We start from the raw sequence: 19399 nt of genomic DNA, 5'->3' as shown, positions 1-19399 counted from the left end.
ATGAATATTAATGAGATTTATAATGAATATTAATGATGAATATTAATAATGTATCTAATGGATATTAACGTGCTCCCACTGGTGAAAAATCCTAGGGAGAACAAAATTGTCCAATTTTTCCCGGGAATGCCAGCATCCAGATTCCCCTGAATATGAATTATATCACTGCAAAAATTTCATCTCTGAATAAATTGGTCTTGAGCCCCACTACTGTTAGGCCCACTACGCTGCACTTGGTAAAAAAGTAATAAAAAAGTGTTGCAATATTCTGCAAGCTCTTATCAACAATTTCCATACTGCAAAGCCACTTTCTGGTTTGACTAATGGAATCACATTAAGTGCTTTTTTATTGGTCAAGTGGTGTGGATTGGATCCATTCCTCAGTGACCAATCAATGGGCTTCAAGGATTTTGAAGGACAGAACTCAGAGGGTGATTGAGTTGTCGGAAAATGATTGCAACAGTTCGCAAAATATGAAAAATGCAGTAAATGCTAGTGCAGGCTGAATAAAACTTGAAGATTTATGTGCTAGTCAATTGAAACCCCCACCCCCATGGTCCCGGGGAAGGGTGGGGGATTAGACTTTGACCCTGTACAAAACAGAGAAAAGCACCCACCCCCTCGGGACAAAACTGCGGTCAAATGCCCCTTCCCCTTGGAATGCAAACTATAGGCAACTATCTGACATCAACATCAGGTCATCTGAAAAAAAGCCTTTATCTTTTAAAGCCAGTATACATCAGCGAATTTGTACTGATAACTATTAAGATAAATGCTCTAAACCCCCACATTAACCCCACACTTCCCCGGGACCATGGGGATGGGGGTTTCAAATGACTGGTGCATTACACAATACAAGAATGGTACTTTAATTAACTGATATCTGTTATATATATTTGGTTTCTTTATATCTTATTTTCAATGGATACTGAGCCTGAGGTGTCTCTGCTTAACCTACTGGCACAGCCCCTTTTCTATGTTTTCGTTGACGGCCGACATCCCAGCGAAATACAGAGGGGTTCTGCTAGAAGGGTAGTCTGAGCAATGTAAAAGCGCATTCAGAGCTCATACTCCCCCCGAAAGCAGGGTTTGCCAGTAAATAATCAACAATACTAACCTTTTCCATTTTGTCGCTTTTATTTTCGATGTTCCTGCGATCCTGCTCAACTGTGATCGGAGTGATGGTTCTTCGGGCGATCGTGCCAGATTGAATCCCATGTGCTGTGTTCATTGAACATGCGAAAGCCATGTGTTGGTCGACGTGTTTATTTTGCAGTTTTGTTTTGGTTTAAAACAGAGTAACTCACTAAAAAGAGTTACATATATACACCAGGACATCTCTGGAAGCCATTTTTAGGCTTTTTTTCATGCGTAGAATCGGCCGATTTTAGTGGAATTGTGCAATGTTTTCTTGCTTGACTTCGAAAGTGTGAAAATTTTAAAACCACGCGCCGCTTGAATTACCCATGATTCTCTACTGGTAAAGGTGAAACACAGGGTGACCACAAGAAGGGACACCAGCAATACAATACTTGCTATAACTGAATAACCGTAAAACAGTTTTCTATAACTTGTGGCAAGCATTTCGAGCTTATATTTGGAGAAGTGGTTTTATTGGCCAGTCATGTAACGCGTAGATCGACGGTGTATGATAGTCTTCAACCATATCCTATCGCAAAATGATCCCCCAAAGTCGAAACGAACCCCAAAGTCCCCAACTCGAGGAAAATGAACTCTAGAATCTGAAATGCTCCTAAGAAATTCGAGGAGGTCTGTTAACGAGACTTTTAATCACAGTATTTTTCAAAACCTAAGAACACAAAACATCTTGGATTTCTGTGCATTTAAATTTTCAATTTAGCTTGCCTTTGTTGTTCTGTGCGTGACTGGACAAAGAAGACCAAAGGTAGCAATGTAGATAGACCTAGGTCGTAGTATGCAGCACATAATGATGACATCACAACATTATTACAGCCTTTTCCCAAGTGACGCCATCGTGAAAAAGACCCCGATATTTTTCAGTGTAAGCTGTGCGTGGCGTAACCCACTACGACAGGCCTGAGATCCTGGTTGGTTATTGCCTCCCCATTAATGCGCGGGTACCTCAGGTTCCTTTGTGTTGTACAATTCACTGGATAGCGGTGCTGGGGCCGAAATCCTCAGCTTAGCCGTAAAGCTTTGTAATGCCATACGGTGTTTTAGTGCATGTCTGGAAGTATGGTCTACTTTTTATCATTTTACCTTATCTGGACTGGGTTCGATTCTCGGTAATGTCCTCTAATTGATTTTTTCCTTGCTCACACTCGCTCCCTTTGCTAATCTCTTTTTGAATATTTTAATTTGTATTTATTCAATACAGATATTACGTTTACTACGACATTCAAGATTGATAATAGATAAAGAAACACTGGCTCATCGTGTCAATTCCACTCTAAAAGAAAAATGGATGCTTTACAGATATTCATAGAGTATCAGCAAATAGAAAAATTGCAGCGATTGCCATCGTCAGCGTCATACAGCACCCATCAGGCTTTGCGGCATCGCTAAAGACTGCGCTCCTCCAAGACATAATAGATGGGCTTCCTGTGGCAGGCTCGTCATCGAGGTCAAGGTCAAAGGGAGCGTTGTACCGTAACAGGGCGGCATTGCACTTATCCTCTTTGCACCACTCGATACAACTCAACCCGTAGCATCCCGCGGGTTTGGCCCAGTCCCGCCCGCAGCCAAACCGGATCGTGCGTTTCTCGTATTCGAAGAAACAGGCAGTATCATGTGACTTGCAGTGCTGAAGAGGGCCGGCTAAACACTCTCTGGCGCTGGTGTGCACACTAGGGGGACATTTGTGGCACTTCAGACTTACAACTGCAAAGAGGAAAGGCAATCTGATATGAAAGAAATCCGAAATGCTACCATAAATGATTTAATAAACGCCCCCTATCTAAGGAACGCCTCTTATCTATAAACGCCCCCTAAACTTATAAGTTTGTAATGAACGCCCCTCTCTAATAAACGCCCCCCCCCCCCCCCTCACAGCTTAAAAAAAACGACTTGAAATTTCGGTAATATAAATCAGGTTTTTAAAATTAAAATTTAATGTAGTTTGGCTGCTTTTACTGGGTGTTATGTCAAGAAACGATTGCTACGCAGGCTATAATTTAACGTGATCCTGACTGAGACTAGAACTCATGGGCTTGTTATATTTTCATAGTTTGTAAAGAACGCCCCTCGCTAATAAACGCCTCTTATCTATTGAACGCCCCCTCCGACGATCGAAATTTTATAAACGCCCCGGCGTTTATTAGATCATTAACGGTATTGAATGGTCTTTCGGGCAAGCACTTAGAAACTGGACACACGTCTTTTTTTCACGACTAATTTGCGCTAAGAGATCACGTGACAGTTGGTGGCAAACTAGCGCGCGTTCAGGCTTTTAGCGGCAAAATAACAACAACAAATTTATATTCAACTCTTACGAAAAAGGCAGAATATTATTTTTACAGATAAGGTTTAGTTTCATTTATAGATTTCATTTTCGTTGTTCTCTGGTGCGACGAGCGCAATCATTTCTGTGCTCATTTTGGTTTAGAAAGGTAACGTGACCTCTTAGCGCAAGTCCCCTATTCCTATGTTTTGACTGTTTGTTAGAGTTTGCCAGCACTTTATGTATCAACGAGAGCAATAAAATCAATTCTGAAAGGGGCGGTCTATTCTTGTGAATATACACATGTACAGATGTCGAAGACAGTGGTGTGAAGGTTTCTAGTATGAATAATTATTAGACTCCTATCCTACCTTCAGTGCTCGTCAGTAAAAGAGCCAGCAAAACTAATAACATAAACTTTTGCATCCTTGGCACATGGGGATCACGAACAAATGATTGTGACGTCACAATGGTGAAGTTTTATGACATTACATTGGGGATATACGGCTTCATAATGAAGAATACATGGCTTCATAATGAAGAAAAAATGACGTCACAATAGAGAATACAAAACGTCCTGTAGAATGCATGACGTCACAATGCCTGAAATAAGTGTCAGCAAGAATGACCTATACTGGATTATAGGTGTCGATGACAACTTTCGTACCTCTTGTAAAACGATGCAGTAGAAGCAATATTTTGGAAAATGATAAGAGTTCAAGATATTCAAAACAAATAATAACATGAGCATGTACCAATAACTTTAGCAATCTTTAGCTTTATCGATTCGGGCTTCCTGTGTCGTGATTATGGAAGAACGGGACTTGGTACGGGTTAGCCTGCTTGCAGGCGGTACTCGGTGTTATCATCGCGGAAACCCGCTCAGTTCGGTGATCGGGCGCCATCTTGTGGTTCCTGGGGGCGAGCACGAAAACGGAAGCAGGGCAGGGGGGAGAGAAGGGGGAAAAACACCGAGAACCGCCTGCAAGCGGGCTAGGTACGGGCATCATTTCTTTGTCCCTCTTCCGGCTACTGGTTCTAGTTCCAGCCCAGTCCCCTCTCTTCCACCAATAGAAATACAGGAAGTCCAATTCATTAAACTACTGAAAAAGTAAAAACAACAACAACAACAACAACAACAACAACAACAACAACAACAACAACAACAACAACACCCGAGATGCCTGTCTCGTCGGCAACTAAAGAGTATTCACGTTACGTGAATATCGACAATCTTTATTTTTTCAAGGCCTCCCAAATACATGTACAGATAAAAAGAAATATACAAATGCTGCATGTTTTCTGAAATAATATTATGCGCGTTTTACACGAGATTTGTGGGCGCCAGATTCCCGTCTGAAGAAGATATTACAGCAAACAGAATCAAGCTGGATTTAGTTGTCTTTTAGAGCTTCTTCGTTATTTCTGGTACGGCCTGAAAAACAAAAAATCAAACTTTAGTTAACAGTTGAGACCAAGAAGAATAATATTGTATAGCTTGCAAATAAGAGATAAGTTGGGGTCTGCAAATTTTTGAAACTTTGTCCTCAAATCATTTCCAACTGTTAAATCTCTTTTTGACTTCCGTTGTTCAAACCAACATAATTACACTTGTGGCTCGTAGATTGACCAGCGTCTTGCAGTGAAATGGCTTATTGGAGACCATTAAAGTGCTGGCCAATGAAGATCCTACAAGGATTCTAAATGACGGAAGCCAGAAGGCGATTTAGCTGTTGGGAATAATCGCCGAGAGTTCGCACAATATTGAAAACGCAGTAAAGAAAATTTAAACAGTCTATTATATTCGAACATCTTTTACATGAGAGTTCTTTTACAGATCTGAATTTCTTTTAAAAGATGAAAAAATAAAAAATAAATAAATAAGGTATAACCTCAAAGAACACAGAACAAATTCCTGGAAAGAGAATTGATTGATTAGTTAGCTAGTTGATTGATCAATCAATAGATTGATTGAATTTTTCATTCATTCATTAATTGAATAGTTTGAAGGGCCATTTACCTTGAATAAATCTTCGACAAGTCCGTAGTCTGCGACTAAATAAACCAAAAGTAAAAATACGTCAGTCGTCACTTATGAAAGAAAAGACAAAAAGGCCTCCCCTTACCTTGGAAAATGGGGGCTTCTGGGTCTTTGTTGATTGCAACAATAATCTGTTGAAGGCAAACGCAAATGATCAAGGAAAGAAGAGAAAAAAGGACCGGCTTTATTTAGATTTGCAGCCACAGAGGCTGAGTAGCTAAAAAAACAATTGTATTCGTAAACAATATGCTTACGGGATTTGCATCGCGCCCAATTAAGATTTTCATATGGTTCATCAAAAACTCCAACTATCATAATGACCATTGTCTTTATGGTAATTGGAGTTTTTGTTGAAGCTGGTAATATGAAAATCTTAAATTGTATCAAAGTTTTATGGTCTCAGCGAATTCTTTTGTATATGGAGATCGTGGTCCACATTTCAAGGCTCTCCAATAATAGATTGTAAATGTAAAATGCAAAGAAAATCGACAAATGTTTTGAGTACTGCTGGCACCGAAAAGGGCCTTTAAAGCAATGCATCATGGGAAGGGTAAGTAAACGACAAGCACATAGGAACATGTGCTGAGCCGGGTTTTCCCGCAAGAGGCTACACCTACACGGTCTGAGTATGCAGAGTACAAAATACTAGGATCCTCTTCCTCAGGCCATGCCTAGGTGTTCTGGGAATTCAAAACCAAGACCAATAGAGCCCACGCTTCATGCTTGTCACTTTACCACAGGACAACCGACCGGGCTATGGTCGCCATAAATATATTTTTCGGTACGAAAGAAGAAAGCTGTGGCCTACGAATGAGCTTAGTTTAAAGCATTGGTCTACCTTGCTATCCTTCATTCCAGCGAGATGTTGAATGGCGCCGGAGATACCAACAGCGATATACAGGTCCTGTGGGAAATGATGAGAAACGCAAATAAAATAATGTCTGTTTATTTATAGTGCAACATAAGCTACAGTGGTAACATAGCTCTAGAAGGCCCATAAGGATGTGGGAATCATACTTTGTTATTGTCAAAAACTTTACTGGCTAACGATTTTGGCTAAGATATACTTAATGGGATCTTGATAATGCGTCAAATAAAATGGTGGTTTTAAACTGCTAACTGATTTAAAACTGCGAATTGGTGAACGTTATTGACTGAAAATGGCTCGCTGACCATAATAACGTGCCTCTAAATTTACTAATAAAAAATAGATATGTGATCAGCACATTCCAGTTAGCCTTCTCTCCCGACGTCACTCTTCATTTTCTCTCTCTTTTACTCGTGCATGATGTACTGTACAACATGAAGTTTACACAAAAAAAGCATTGAGATTCGACTCATTCTATATACAGAGATGGCAGAAGGGTAGAGAAAAATCACAACTTACCGGTGCCACCATTTTCCCGGTTTGTCCAACTTGCATATCGTTGGGAACGTACCCCGCATCCACAGCAGCACGAGATGCACCCACTATAGGATAAAAATAATATAGAGGGTTTCTGAGTGTTGTCTTAGAGACACACTCACTACAGGGTAACAATAATATAGAGGGTTTCTGAGTGATGTCTTAGACACACCCACTATAGGGTATCAATTATATAGGGGGTTTCTGAGTGATGTCTTAGACACACACACTATAGGGTAACAATAATATAGAGGGTTTCTGTGTGATGTCTTAGACACACCCACTATAGGGAAACAATAATATAGGGTTTCTAAGTGATGTCTTGGAGACACACCCACTACAGGGTAACAATAATATAGGGGGTTTCTGAGTGATGTCTTAGAGACGCACCCACTATTGGGTAACAATAATATAGAGGGTTTCTAAGTGATGTCTTAGACACACCCACTGTAGGGTAACAATAATATAGGGAGTTTCTGAGTGATGTCTTAGAGATGCACCCACTATAGGGTAACAATAATATAGAGGGGTTTTCAGTTATGTCTTGTACCAATTATGTAATAATAGAGATGGTCTCAATCTTGGACTAGTGTTGATAATCAGTGAATATTAAAATTGTCATTCTTAAAAAAATGAATTCAGTTTGCAAGCAAATAATTCTAACAGTACATAGTTTTTCTTGTGGTTGGAGAGGGGACTTCGACTTCCTTGGTATCTTTTAATTTGACTATTAAAGTAGACTATTCAACTATTTGACTATTCAACTGACGACGATACTAACGCTTCAGCTTTTATCACAGCTTTCATTTTCTTCTGTTTAATAAATAAAGCTAATTACCTAATATTCTAAATAACCTAACGCTATTTTTAAATATATTTATTATCTTACGAACTTTCACAAATTCAGGTGATTTTAGTATCAGTCTTGCAAGCAAGTTCTAGTAACTACTAAATACATAGCTTTTCATTTGTATTTGTCATGCTATATTCTAGAACACCCTAGTAATAGTCTCAGTAGTAAATAAACAATATCTTCAAAGCAAAGAGAAGTGGTGCCCCTGCGTCCATCCCTTAGTTATGTGCTTGCAATATGCCTTACCAGCAGCATTGAGCTTGGCAGCCATGTCATACAGCATTTGGAAATTCTCACCACTCTTCATTCCACGCCCTGCAAAAAAGGTTATGATTTATTAATCATATTTTTTATCTCCAATGTTTGGTGCAGTACTCTACCTTGTGTGAAAAAAAACTTTTTTTTTCTTTGTGCTTTTCATGTTAACACCATATCTTTTAGAATGCAAGAAAATTATCCTCTTTAAATAAATATCCTTTATAGTTGGTTGATAATCAATAAAGCTAGTAAAAAAGTGTGATATTTTGCTTGCAAGGAAAACGACCTAACTAATGTTTCTGTCTCTAATGCAAGAAATGAGTCCGTCAGCTGGCTAGAAGAATGATCTGGATAAATCTCTTGGTGGGCTAGAAGGATGATCTGGCTTAATCTCTTGGTGCGCAAGGAGAAGGATCTGGTTAAATCTATTTAAATCTAAATCTCTGTATGTATGATATATACATGAGTTGATGACTAATACGCACCTCCTGAGACCACCACTTTGGCACTGGTGAGTTCGGGCAGATCACTGACATGCAAGTCCTGCTTGACAAATGATGACAGCTCATTGTTTGTGTCGGAGCTAGGGGCTACAAGGGGATGTAAACTCAATCAGGGTTGTACATATCTAACATATCTAAGGCAGCATTTGTAAGGACAACAGCTTGCATAAAAGAAAAATGTTTTGCATGAGCCCCCATAATCTTAGTCTGTATTTGGAGACAGAAAAACAACAATGTACTAAAAGTTGTATTTCTAAAGGCTACTAAAATAACCGGAATTTAAGTTAAGTTTATAAATTAATGGTTAATGGGGTTTCTTGTGGAAGGAGGGTATGTCATAGGAATTATTGAAAATTATATTATTATCTGGGGTTGCAGCCTCACCATCCTCTGCTGTGACAGCACCTCCATCAGTGCTGGCGGCCTCAAACGCAGTGCCTCTCACGGTCATCACTTTGATGGGGTCTGTCGATTTGATGGTCGTTACTGCATTACCTGCATCACAAAAAAAAGTTTTAGCTTTTAAGAATATTCTTATCCGCTTTTAATGCTTGACTGTGTTTTCCCAGAGAGCAAATGTGAAGAGCGACCTTGCCTCACCTCTTCTGGTACACTTGGTAACTCACCAGCATAAATGGTTCTCACAAACGTATCTTCAGACAGAATCTCCATGATGTCTGAGAGGGGAGCAACGTCTAGCATAGCAGCCACTCTTGGCAACAGACCCTGAGCAACAAAATATGTTTTAGACTCACTGATAAAACCAATCTACACACAGGAGATTGTAAATAGCACTATGGCAGCGCACTTACTTTTTCAATTACCTACTGGTATATGCATTAAGTTTTTTTAATAGTTTCTTTAGAAGAAGTCAAGATGTGTCGATTTGTTGACATGTTGATCATCAATTCAAAATCGCAGCTTTTTTTGTAGTGTCCTAATGGAGATGCATTACATGTTTATTGCCTACTGATAAATATCAAGCGAGAAATCAGGTTGGAGTTGAGAAACAAAACTTTAGTTAGTGTATGTGATATAGCAATAGCATTAGTTTCTTATGTCTCTCCTATGTATAAACAGGTACTGTACAGTAGTTAAAGGCTATTTCTTGGTCTTTTACCTTCCCAAATGCTGATGAACCAGCTGTGATATGTGTGAAGTTGAACTGCTTCTGTGTTGCTAAGATGAGAGGAGCAAGAACCTCTGAAATAATTAGAGAAAATTCTAATGTTAATCACTATTTTTTTTTCAAATTAGATACTTTTCAAAGCTGATTATATGTTACCTGGTAAAAACCCTTTGTATGCATCATTCTGTGCAACTAGAATTTTGTTGAGACCTTTGACTTTGCTCAAAGCTTCCACAACCTGTTGATATGGTAATTTATTACATTCCATTGACCAAATTACAGTTTTCTCTCTCACAATCAAAGCCTGATTCACAAGGAGAAAAGTGCCCAAATATATTTACCATGAACACTGATCATACAAAAGACAAAATGCTTTATAAAACTCTAAAAGCTAACACTGCTAGGATGCATACAGTATGTACTGCAAAGAATTCCAAGTGATTTTTATAATTTTTAAACCAAAAAAAGTCTTAATACTCACAGGTCCACAATTTGAGCCAGCCACCAGTGCCGCAACATCACCACCTATTTTATTAGCAGCAGTAATAGCGTTCAAAGTGACAGGAACCAGATGTTCATCATTGTGCTCAGCAATGACTAAGGTGGAGGCATTTCTACTTGCACACAGAAACCTAAGGAATTGTCCCTTCACACAAATTGCAAAGTCAAGTAAGGTTTTGCAATACTAAGGAGATATTTGATATCTGCAGTATTTTGTTATCAGAGTTTGTATGGCAAGTTATCAGGGTATACAAATAAAAAGTGCTACATTCACGTTTGTTTCATGTGGTCAAGTTGAGAACTTCTCTTGCCTATTATTTCCACAAAATAAAACTCCCCACATTTGTTGAATACTATTATACTTATGTTTTTCAATACTAAATAGAATAAACTTTGGGCCTTTTGTAATCTAGCAAATGTAAAACTTTCACTGTGTCTACTTGCACGGCTTCCGGTAAAGGAGGAAAAAAAACAGGATGAACGGCTGTCTCCAATTTTTTCGATTTTTAGCCTAAATAACAAGTTTCTGGCTTTAAAACACTTCCACGGTTATTTAGAACAGCCAAGCGACAATTTTTAGCCTAAAAAGCTATGCAACAAGCGGCCCGCAAATGCTCGGCAAAGTATGAACGAAGCGTGGAGTTCGACATTTCATGCATCGCTTAAAATATGTGTCAAGCACTCGAATGTCGCCTTTTGCAAATTTTTTCAAGCTCGAAGCCATCGTTTGACGGTTCTGAATAACGGTGGGAAGTTTTTAAAGTCAAAACTTTTCATTTTGGCTTAATGGCAAAAAGAAAAAAGGGAAGTGCATCTACTTTTTTTTCTCCTTGCACAGCTGTTATGGCGAAAACAAGAAGTGTCGAACTCCACGCTTCGTTCATACTGTGCCGAGCATTTGCATGTCACTCAGTGCACAGCTTTTCAAGCTAAAAAACGTCTCTTGGCTGTTCTTAATAATCGTGGAAGTGTTTCAAAGCCAGAAACTTGTTATTTAGGCTAAAAATCGAGAAAATGGGAGACAGCTGTACAGCTAGTTTTTTTTTCCTCCTTTACCGGAAACCGTGCAAGTAGACACAGCGTAAAACTTTAGTATCTACTGATGACTTTCAATGTTAACATTCTTAATTCAAAACAGAAAAGACTTTTAGCCTTTCCTAATCTACATGTAGTAAATGTAAAACACTTTTCTTTATCGATGACTTTTAATTTTTCACATTTTTGCTGTTGAAACTAGGCATGTTTTCCACAGGCTCTGCTGTTACATCGATCCACAAAGCTGTTCACATCACAAAGATTTCTGCAACGTTAAACTTTTGACAGTTTTTGATTGTAAACTTTCAACCAGGCATGAGATATTTTATAGTTAAACACATGAAAAATAAGTGCAGAGGGTATCTTCTATAACAAGTGTATGACCAAGATCATATAAATTATATTGGTGTTATAATATATATTAGCGCTAATATATATAATTATACACCAAGACAATACTATGGACTATGGCCATACATCAAGATGATACCATTGATACTACTAAATAGTAACAAAAGAAATATGTCACTGGTAATGCATTTATTCTATTGTTTGATCAAATTCATTTGATGTTGTGTGCGTGAGCCAAACCTACATCTCATGTAGACGTTCGTTATGCAATAAAAATAAAGCCATATAGACATAAGTTATACTGTAGTTCACCAGTTTCTACCCAAAAAATAGCAGTAAAAAACCGAAGTAACATGGTCCATGTAACGGCCGTGTAGCAACAATGCCATTATTTACTCACTCCTTTTGAAAGGGGCCTTGAAGCCGTGGATAATCGCAGCATTTTCGCGAGTTTTTTCCTCGGCTTTTAGCCTTGTTACACGACTTTTGATGAAACCTCAGTACGACCCGCTGACAAGAGCATGCGCAGGGAGGAAACAAAGGAAGCCCAATATAAGACAAATGTTTCCTGCCACTTGGGATGCCTGTGTTTCGTATGCGACGCGCGTTTTGTATCTGTTTTGGCGCGAAAAAAGAAAACAAAATTTGGAAAATTTGCAGAAATTTACGCCGAAACAAATGTAGCAGCGTTTTGTACGCGAAAAAGGTTTCTATAAAAAAATCACTGAAATGAGTACCTTTATCAAACCCAAAGTTAACCTCACAACCCTCATCAAAAACGGTAAAAAAGTGCCGATTATAAACTACAAGAATGATGTCGATGAAGTGAAAAATGAAAAACGAAATGACGACCCGGGAATAACCGTTGTACCGTTTGCGAGGTAAGCTTAAACAACAGTCTCAAAATGATCAGGTTTTTTTAAACTGCTGTTTCACCTACATCGTAGTGAAAAGTTTACATGTTGTGTGTGTTTTTTGTGTTTATTTCACATTTTTATTTAGAACGTCTCAAACTGTTCGCCGAGGCGAAGATGAAATTGAGGCGGAAAGTCATCGAAAAGAAAACACACCAGAACATGGGAGGGCGAAACGAAGGCTTGAATTTCCATGGGATGTTGGCAGGTAAATCAATATTTGAGTAAGTATGCATTTAATGTACTGATAAAATGCATGTTCAATTAAGTTAAAAGTACTTAGCGGTTCTTGATTCCATTTTCATATGCGCTTGTTTGAAATTTCTTTGGCAGTGAGCTGGAGAAAGAAAACAAAGAAATCACTGACGCAGATGAGCTTTGTTTAGGAGCGGGCATTAAAATGGTAGGTAATAAAGGATAAATATATCTGAGGCAGTACTTGTGGAAATATTATGTGTGTGTGCTTTTTTAAGGTTAAGGGAAGAGCAGCAACGCGAGAAAACACACTAAAGCGTGCATCTGATATTTCCATCTCGTTCAAAGAAGAGCTACCACACCCGTCAAAACTGAAGAAAAAGAAGCGAAATATTCAACACAATACACAAAGGCAAAAAAAGGGGACCGATGTGTACGCCCATGTGGCCCAGCTCAGGCGAAAGAAAGCAGAATTTAACTGGTAATAGCGCAAGTGTTTTTTTTTCTTGCTTTACATATTTGAAGCTCTGGCCCAAGAAAGTACAGGTTTTGCAGGGAAGGGCAGGATAGATTTCATAAGAAGAATGATTAAAAAAAATACAACAAAAAATAAAGGGAAATCCGCGTTTTGGCACCAGTATTTTCACTTGTGGTATGTTTATCGGGAAGGCTGAAATATAATGAGCCTGGGTATTTCTACTTGATATGTGACATTCAAACTAATTGTTTCGAGCTTTACGCCATCACATCTTTTTTAAGGTTGGTTCTCATTTGGGCGTAAGCGCAAGCCCAGCGCGCATAATTTTCCAATTCTCACTGGAAGGCAAGCGCAAGAGGAAGCCCAAGAGAAGGCAACTGCTTGATTTTCTTGCGCTTGTGTTTTACCGATTCTCAATTGTGTTGCGCTTAAGTTTGCACTTGCGTCCTAGTGAGAACCAGAATTTAGAAAAAAAAATTTCTTCCTGTTTGCTTAGGCTTCCAACAGCATGCCAGTCAACAGACAATGGGCTGTCACAACCAGAACTCAGCGATATCCCAGAGCGAAGCTTACAAAGAGTGCCAGGGTCACCTGTGATTGGTCAGCACAATTGGCTCCATGGCCAGGGATTTTACAGTGATTCACCTGGAATGAGCAGTCTCTTAACAGATGACAGGCAGTTCAAAATGTCACATGACCTCCTGCTTGGAGCTCAACAGGCAAGATTATATTTGACGTACTTTGCTCATTCTTCCCCCCCCCCCCCTCCCCCTTCAAACACACACTAGAAACAAGAGATAAATTTATATGCAGAGATAAGATTCTCTCTTATACAGAAATAACCAGTTTTTTTTACAATTTTGAATAGCCTGCTAGCCGGCTCTCCGGAGTTTCGGGATTCCTGTGAAAGGAGTTCGGAAACTCAAGAGAACCGACTACCGACTCAATTTTGAATCTTAAAAACAGCATTTGCGGTTACCTCAGGAAACTGGGCTAGGTTTAAAAAATGAACCCTGCAATACAGTACTAAACAGCCTTTCCTGCAATTTTAAGTTTTTCGAGGAAGTCTCGCACCAAATTGTAAAACTGCTTCTCACTTCTGTCAATCAAATTTTAAATTTTAACAGAACATGTTCTGTACTCTCTGATTGGCCAAAGACTTGCAGTGAGATGGCTTGCTTGGAAGCCATCTAAGTGTATGAAAAAAAAAAACATTTTGTCGCTTGAAAATTTATGAAGGTGAATTCGCAGATTACTCAAAATCGCAGTAATATCTGAGAGAAAAACTGAGGTTAGGTACTTGCTGAACATGTTTCTTATCACAAAAGACTGGATATAGATTTCCTTCCAACACAAATGTTTAGCAAAGCGAAAGAGTAACAAAACAGTGCATAAAAATATTCATGTTTACTGTGTTTTCAAATAGATAAACATAATAGATTTCTAATATAAAAAACATAGTCTATTGTTTGAACAAAAAACATGTTTTTGTATCAGGTCTCTGCTCTTCATGATGAGGGCCAGGAGATGCTTAAACGCATGATCCCCCCTGAACTCCCCTTTGAACAATCATTTGTTGCTGATAACCTAACAGATCATTGGAGGCTGCCATCACCATCATTTCCAGGATGTGGGCTCCCTGCGTTTGACCAGCACAAGGAAGAGTAATGCTCAAATGAATTAATCCAGAATTTCAGTAATGTACTTTGCATGTTATTTAAAAATATTAATTGTAAGAGCTGTAAATGCTCAGGCCCATGTAAATATTTGGAATTTTAAAAAAAGCTCAAGTTTCGCACCAATTAATTGTTAGATTGGGTAGGGATTCTAAATAATGGTAACTTGCCATAGTACATAAACGCAGCGTTTATTATGCACTTTCAATTTGACAATAACATAAGAAATTGGTAGATTAACGATAATAATCATGGCTCCTATTTTTTTTTTTTCAATTCCTTAAAATAGTTTCTAAACATTTGGGATTTTAAACTATTTCCAGGCAGTGACGCAGTAATATCCATTTTGCTTCATCTTCAATTCTTACTCATCCTCAATTCTTATTACGTTTTTTTTCCAGGTGAGCTTCAGAGTAACCTACACTTAACCTAATGCTACAGTATTTTCATGATCATGGTACTAATTTATTTTTTATCTTTGACAAAAATACTTGCACTTTATTTAAAATTGCTATGCAGTCCAGATATGCTACAAGTCATAAATTAATAATAATGAAGATAAGAGTAATACGTGTAATATGTGCAATTCGATCAATAGATTTTCTTTCAATAACCTGATGCCTTTTGTTTGCTTTGCTCATTCACCACAAATTCCCTGCTGTATTTGGTCCTGATATCTCTCAGTATGTCTTAAAGACACCCTAAATCCTTGCTCAAAGAGCAGCATGTCCTCGTCGTTATTTCCACTTTCAAAATACCTAGCTATCAAATCTACATACTTGTTTGATATCAAACAAATCACGCTTTCTTCTCTAAATGTCTCAGTCAACTCCTTCAAATCCCTGAGTGTTCTCAATTGCAATTCGCAGTCTTTCTCTTAGTTCATAATAACTCCTGTAGCGTGGAAGGTCAAGACGGTTAAAGCTGAAAGAAATAATGTATACACTTACTATAAACTTCAACATGCATTTAATTCAATTAGACTGGTGTGTCTGTACCAGAAAGCTGTGGGGTCAAGAGCTAAAGAGAGATAGGTAGCCGTTTGAGCAAAATTTGAAAAAAAAAATACTCATCTAAACATTGTTATAGAGCTGCTAAGAGTTTGAAACAAGGGTAAAGCACTTTATTATATAAATACCAAGAAATACTCACTGAAAACATATTCAGTAAATTTTCGTTCGTTCACTGGTCTCAGCAAATCAGAGGCGCGAACGATGTTTTTTTGACCGTGGAGAAAAATCGTTCGCGGTTCTGATTGGACGAACGATAATTTTTCACTGCACTTGTATGGCTTCAATGCCAACTTATCAACGAGTGCATAAATATTTATTTCATAGATGTCGAGATTTTAGAGTTTAAAAAGTGCACTACTTGTGTAACATGAGCTACAGTCTCGTGCGTGACATTAGCGAGACAGATTCATTCCAATGTAGGTTTCTGTGTCTTCAACTGAACCGTCGAACAGCACAAACCTCGAAGACTTTGTACAGTTTTTATTCACTCGTTTTGTATCAAAAAACCCACTCGTTTGCTGCGCTCACTCGTTCGTTTTTTTAAACTGCACTACTCGTATATAAAAACGGTACGCGCGCACTTTCCATGTAGTATACTTTATGTATCCAAAGTAAAATAAATATGTTCCTTACCAGGTGTGTGCTCTTGGTAACGAGTGGGGGGTTCCCCACGGTTCTATCGTAAACCTCTGCGGCCCATTACTACCGTAAAGCTCTGAGAAGCCATTCATAGGAACACGTGATGTACCCGTGACAAACTGCAAAAGCCTTGCACGCGTTTCAATATCGAATGAGTTGACAGCCTGTAAAAATAAAGAGAATTACATTTTTAGAACAATTATAAAATAGCGTTAAGGGTGTTGGGACATTTCTCGTTACTTAGCGATACGGTTGTTAGGCGCGCGCGATCATCCGTCCGGATTCAACCGTCCACACGGATTCCGTAATCGAAAAGATTCGGAATTGAGCGTCCACGCGTATACGGAATCGTAGCTTATTCATTTCTTTCCGCTTTCGTTTGCGGATTAAAAAAGTTGCAGATTCGCCAGTGTTATCGTCTTATACGTGTGGACGATAGCCGTATCCCAAACGAAAAAGTTGCGGATTAATTCGATTCCGTATATGTGTGGACGGGGTCTAACTCTATAATCTTTGCGAAGAACGGAAGCTTCGCGATTGTCTATAAAACTACGTATCGATTCCCCGATATTTTAAAAAAAATTAAAGAAATTATTAAAATAAAAGTGGAAAAATAAAAATTGTGTGAAAATTTTATTATTTGGAACAATCGAAAACGAATACGTAACTTTCTAGGCACCCTCCAGAATAATGTTATAAAGCGACATTTATCATTGCAGATGCATCAACAGCTAAGATTATAGATTTTTTGTTGCGACGTCGTCATGTGATGAAAATTTAGACATTCATAAACATCGATGCCACGCCTAAATTCATTCCATTTCAACGATGTTTGGCGGATTTATAACGTCTTAAAGTTTGCCTAGCAACGGCCCTCAGAGAAATGTCCCAAAACATTTATGCCTAATGGACAAAAAAACACAAAAACTAGCATATTACCTGATGACCAAATGCTTTAAAATAGACACGAGGTCACTATTCATAGTATTCGACACAGATATGATGACATGGCATTATATATGTTATAGTTGTGATTATTCTTCGTATCAAAAACAACCAAAAACCAACAGTGATACGGCTCACCTTCCAAAACCACTGAATCACGATGTGCTTGTCGTGGTACTCGCCACGGTAATTCGAGTTTTTACGCCAATCAACAGTGTCAATCTCTCCTAAGCCGCACATCAGCAGCTAAACAAAGACGTGTAAATTGAATTAGAAATAAAATTGGCGAGAATAAGTTCCATGTTAAACATGAGTTTTTTTATTGGACTGATTAAGAAAAATGGTAACAAGGAAAGGTGGAGGATCAACCATCCATGCACCTGTGCTGTGGGATATTGTAGTGAAACTATGAGACTGGTCAAAATGCTCGTAGCTTATTCGGACCTCAATGCTAAATTTATATGGTACAAAGTGAATCGGAAGTTTGAATTATCCGAAGATCAGGAATCTAACAAAAGTATTATTTGTTCTTTTGGAAAATATCAAAAGTGCGCCTTATTTCAATGAATTAATGCTGCGAGAAGGTCATATTAAATTAATGACTGAACTTAAAAGCGACGGCGGTTTGATTAGCATGCATGCAATCGGTTTTGTTGTTGTTGTTGTTTTTTTATCTCGAAAAAAAGTTTCGAGCGATCGTGGCCACCATCTTGAATTTTAAAAAAATAAAAAAAGGCCCTCGTATTCTATTTTAGCTCGAAATGCAAGATAATGGCCACGATAGCTTGAGACTGATTTTTGCGCTAAAAACACCACCAAACGCCTGCATACAAGCTAAACACCAACAAAAAATACCTCTAATTCTCGCTCGTCGAATATTTGGATAAGATTGTGTGGAATCAAGTCGCAGAAACCCTGAAAATACATAACACATGATACACACAATACATGACATACTGTCAGCAAAAAATCTCCTGAGAAGTTCACGGCACACAAAAAAAAAGGTTCTGCTTCATTTCAAGCATTTTTAAATGACTGATTATTAACTCTGTGTATTGTTTGACTGAACAAATCTTTTATGAACAGTATCATATTTACCTCCATAAATGCTCTCATTTGATCCTCAACGCGGCTGACGAATCGCCATTTTATTACTAAACTAAAGTCGAAAAAAATAATATCAGCAACAATAAAAATAGAAATACATAAATATAATATTCATCGACACAAACATAATCCAGATTAACTTCAACATCGTCGCCCTTTACCAGCAGATGCAATATTGCCAAAATCATCGTAGTCACCAACAACACCTTCACTATTAACTACAACAGCTATATCTCCGTCACTTACTTAATATATTCCCTCTTGTTTTCGTTGGTCACATTGGTCTGTGAGCCATTCGGTTTGAGATCCTTGACACTGAGCTTAAAATAAAGACACACCCATGTATCAGTGGAAAAACATATCCGCTGCAGTTCATACCAAAGCTAAATTAGGTGAAACGGCAAGGTACAGAGGGTATTTATAAAAAAGGTAAGAATAAAGGGGATAAAGAGAAGAAGAAATTAATGGGAAACTGATAAAAGTAGTATGCTTTACAATGCCAAAGAGCTCCTCGTCTACGCAGAAGTGCAGATCCAAGTCTTCAGGATCATTCTCTAAAATCCAGTTCAAGCTGTTGTAATATTCAGAATCCTGGAAGAAGAAAAAACACTTATTTCATTAGCGTAATTTAATAAGAACGACATAGCCTGTGAGCGCAGAACCAATTGGCTTGACGATAACTTTTTGCTGATATAATCGACTACGCATGTGATAATATATAGATTTAGGCACTGCCTAAAAGCGGAGCCAGCATGCAATCAATTTAAGCCATATTATAATACCTATACATGTAGGTATATATGTCATGTGTGAGTGAAGCCGTTCATAGAAAAGTGCTTTATGCACAGGTGTAGAGTGGAATATGTGTGTATGTAAATTTTACTGTTGTTTAACCAGGAAAAACTTGTTGGGTGTTTATGGAGGTATCATTCAAC

At 38.3% G+C, this 19399-nt stretch overlaps 5 protein-coding genes across 8 annotated transcripts in view; 1 reads left to right on the top strand and 4 right to left on the bottom strand.

Moving 5' to 3' along the window:
- LOC5518173 (insulin gene enhancer protein isl-1) overlaps window positions 1-1411 on the bottom strand; it is a 61805-nt gene extending 60394 nt beyond the window's left edge. Inside the window, exon 1 of one of the 4 annotated variants that reach the window (XR_007308130.1) lies at window positions 1118-1411. The gene's annotated coding sequence lies outside the window, so the exon portion shown is untranslated. The remainder of the gene's footprint in view (window positions 1-1117) is intronic. The other 3 variants (XM_032362714.2, XM_048727917.1, XM_048727916.1) reach the window with 3 other exon arrangements.
- A 920-nt stretch (window positions 1412-2331) lies between these two features.
- Window positions 2332-4513, bottom strand: LOC116601890. Its single transcript, XM_032362728.2, has 2 exons — window positions 3793-4513; window positions 2332-2862 (listed from the first exon to the last, which is right to left on the bottom strand). Exons 1-2 carry the CDS (start codon window positions 3845-3847, stop codon window positions 2462-2464), a joined length of 456 nt encoding a protein of 151 aa, XP_032218619.2. The 5' UTR covers window positions 3848-4513; the 3' UTR covers window positions 2332-2461.
- Window positions 4514-4641: 128 nt separating this feature from the next.
- LOC5518218 (electron transfer flavoprotein subunit alpha, mitochondrial) lies at window positions 4642-12034 on the bottom strand. The gene is made up of 13 exons (XM_001638085.3): window positions 11898-12034; window positions 10092-10256; window positions 9767-9848; window positions 9602-9684; window positions 9108-9207; window positions 8866-8976; window positions 8464-8568; window positions 7967-8035; window positions 6850-6932; window positions 6301-6366; window positions 5548-5593; window positions 5442-5476; window positions 4642-4856 (listed from the first exon to the last, which is right to left on the bottom strand). The coding sequence occupies exons 1-13, from the start codon at window positions 11937-11939 to the stop codon at window positions 4827-4829; spliced, it is 1017 nt and encodes a 338-aa protein (XP_001638135.1). The 5' UTR covers window positions 11940-12034; the 3' UTR covers window positions 4642-4826.
- A 50-nt stretch (window positions 12035-12084) lies between these two features.
- Window positions 12085-15373, top strand: LOC116601889. The gene is made up of 6 exons (XM_032362727.2): window positions 12085-12378; window positions 12500-12619; window positions 12745-12814; window positions 12885-13087; window positions 13581-13803; window positions 14582-15373. Exons 1-6 carry the CDS (start codon window positions 12227-12229, stop codon window positions 14750-14752), a joined length of 939 nt encoding a protein of 312 aa, XP_032218618.1. The 5' UTR covers window positions 12085-12226; the 3' UTR covers window positions 14753-15373.
- LOC5518172 (E3 ubiquitin-protein ligase NEDD4) overlaps window positions 14936-19399 on the bottom strand; it is a 49621-nt gene continuing 45157 nt past the window's right edge. Inside the window, exons 22-28 of the mRNA XM_032362711.2 lie at window positions 18960-19055; window positions 18711-18784; window positions 18456-18516; window positions 18213-18272; window positions 17496-17603; window positions 16407-16576; window positions 14936-15684 (exon numbers count right to left, since the gene is read on the bottom strand). Coding sequence (XP_032218602.2) covers window positions 15582-15684; window positions 16407-16576; window positions 17496-17603; window positions 18213-18272; window positions 18456-18516; window positions 18711-18784; window positions 18960-19055 — 672 coding nt within the window. The 3' untranslated portion in view covers window positions 14936-15581. The remainder of the gene's footprint in view (window positions 15685-16406; window positions 16577-17495; window positions 17604-18212; window positions 18273-18455; window positions 18517-18710; window positions 18785-18959; window positions 19056-19399) is intronic.

Source organism: Nematostella vectensis, chromosome 5, assembly GCF_932526225.1.
Source record: "Nematostella vectensis chromosome 5, jaNemVect1.1, whole genome shotgun sequence".
Classification (NCBI taxonomy): Eukaryota; Metazoa; Cnidaria; class Anthozoa; order Actiniaria; family Edwardsiidae; genus Nematostella; species Nematostella vectensis.
The sequence above is the reverse complement of the archived record's forward strand: the minus strand, read 5'-3'. Positions and strand labels throughout refer to the sequence as shown.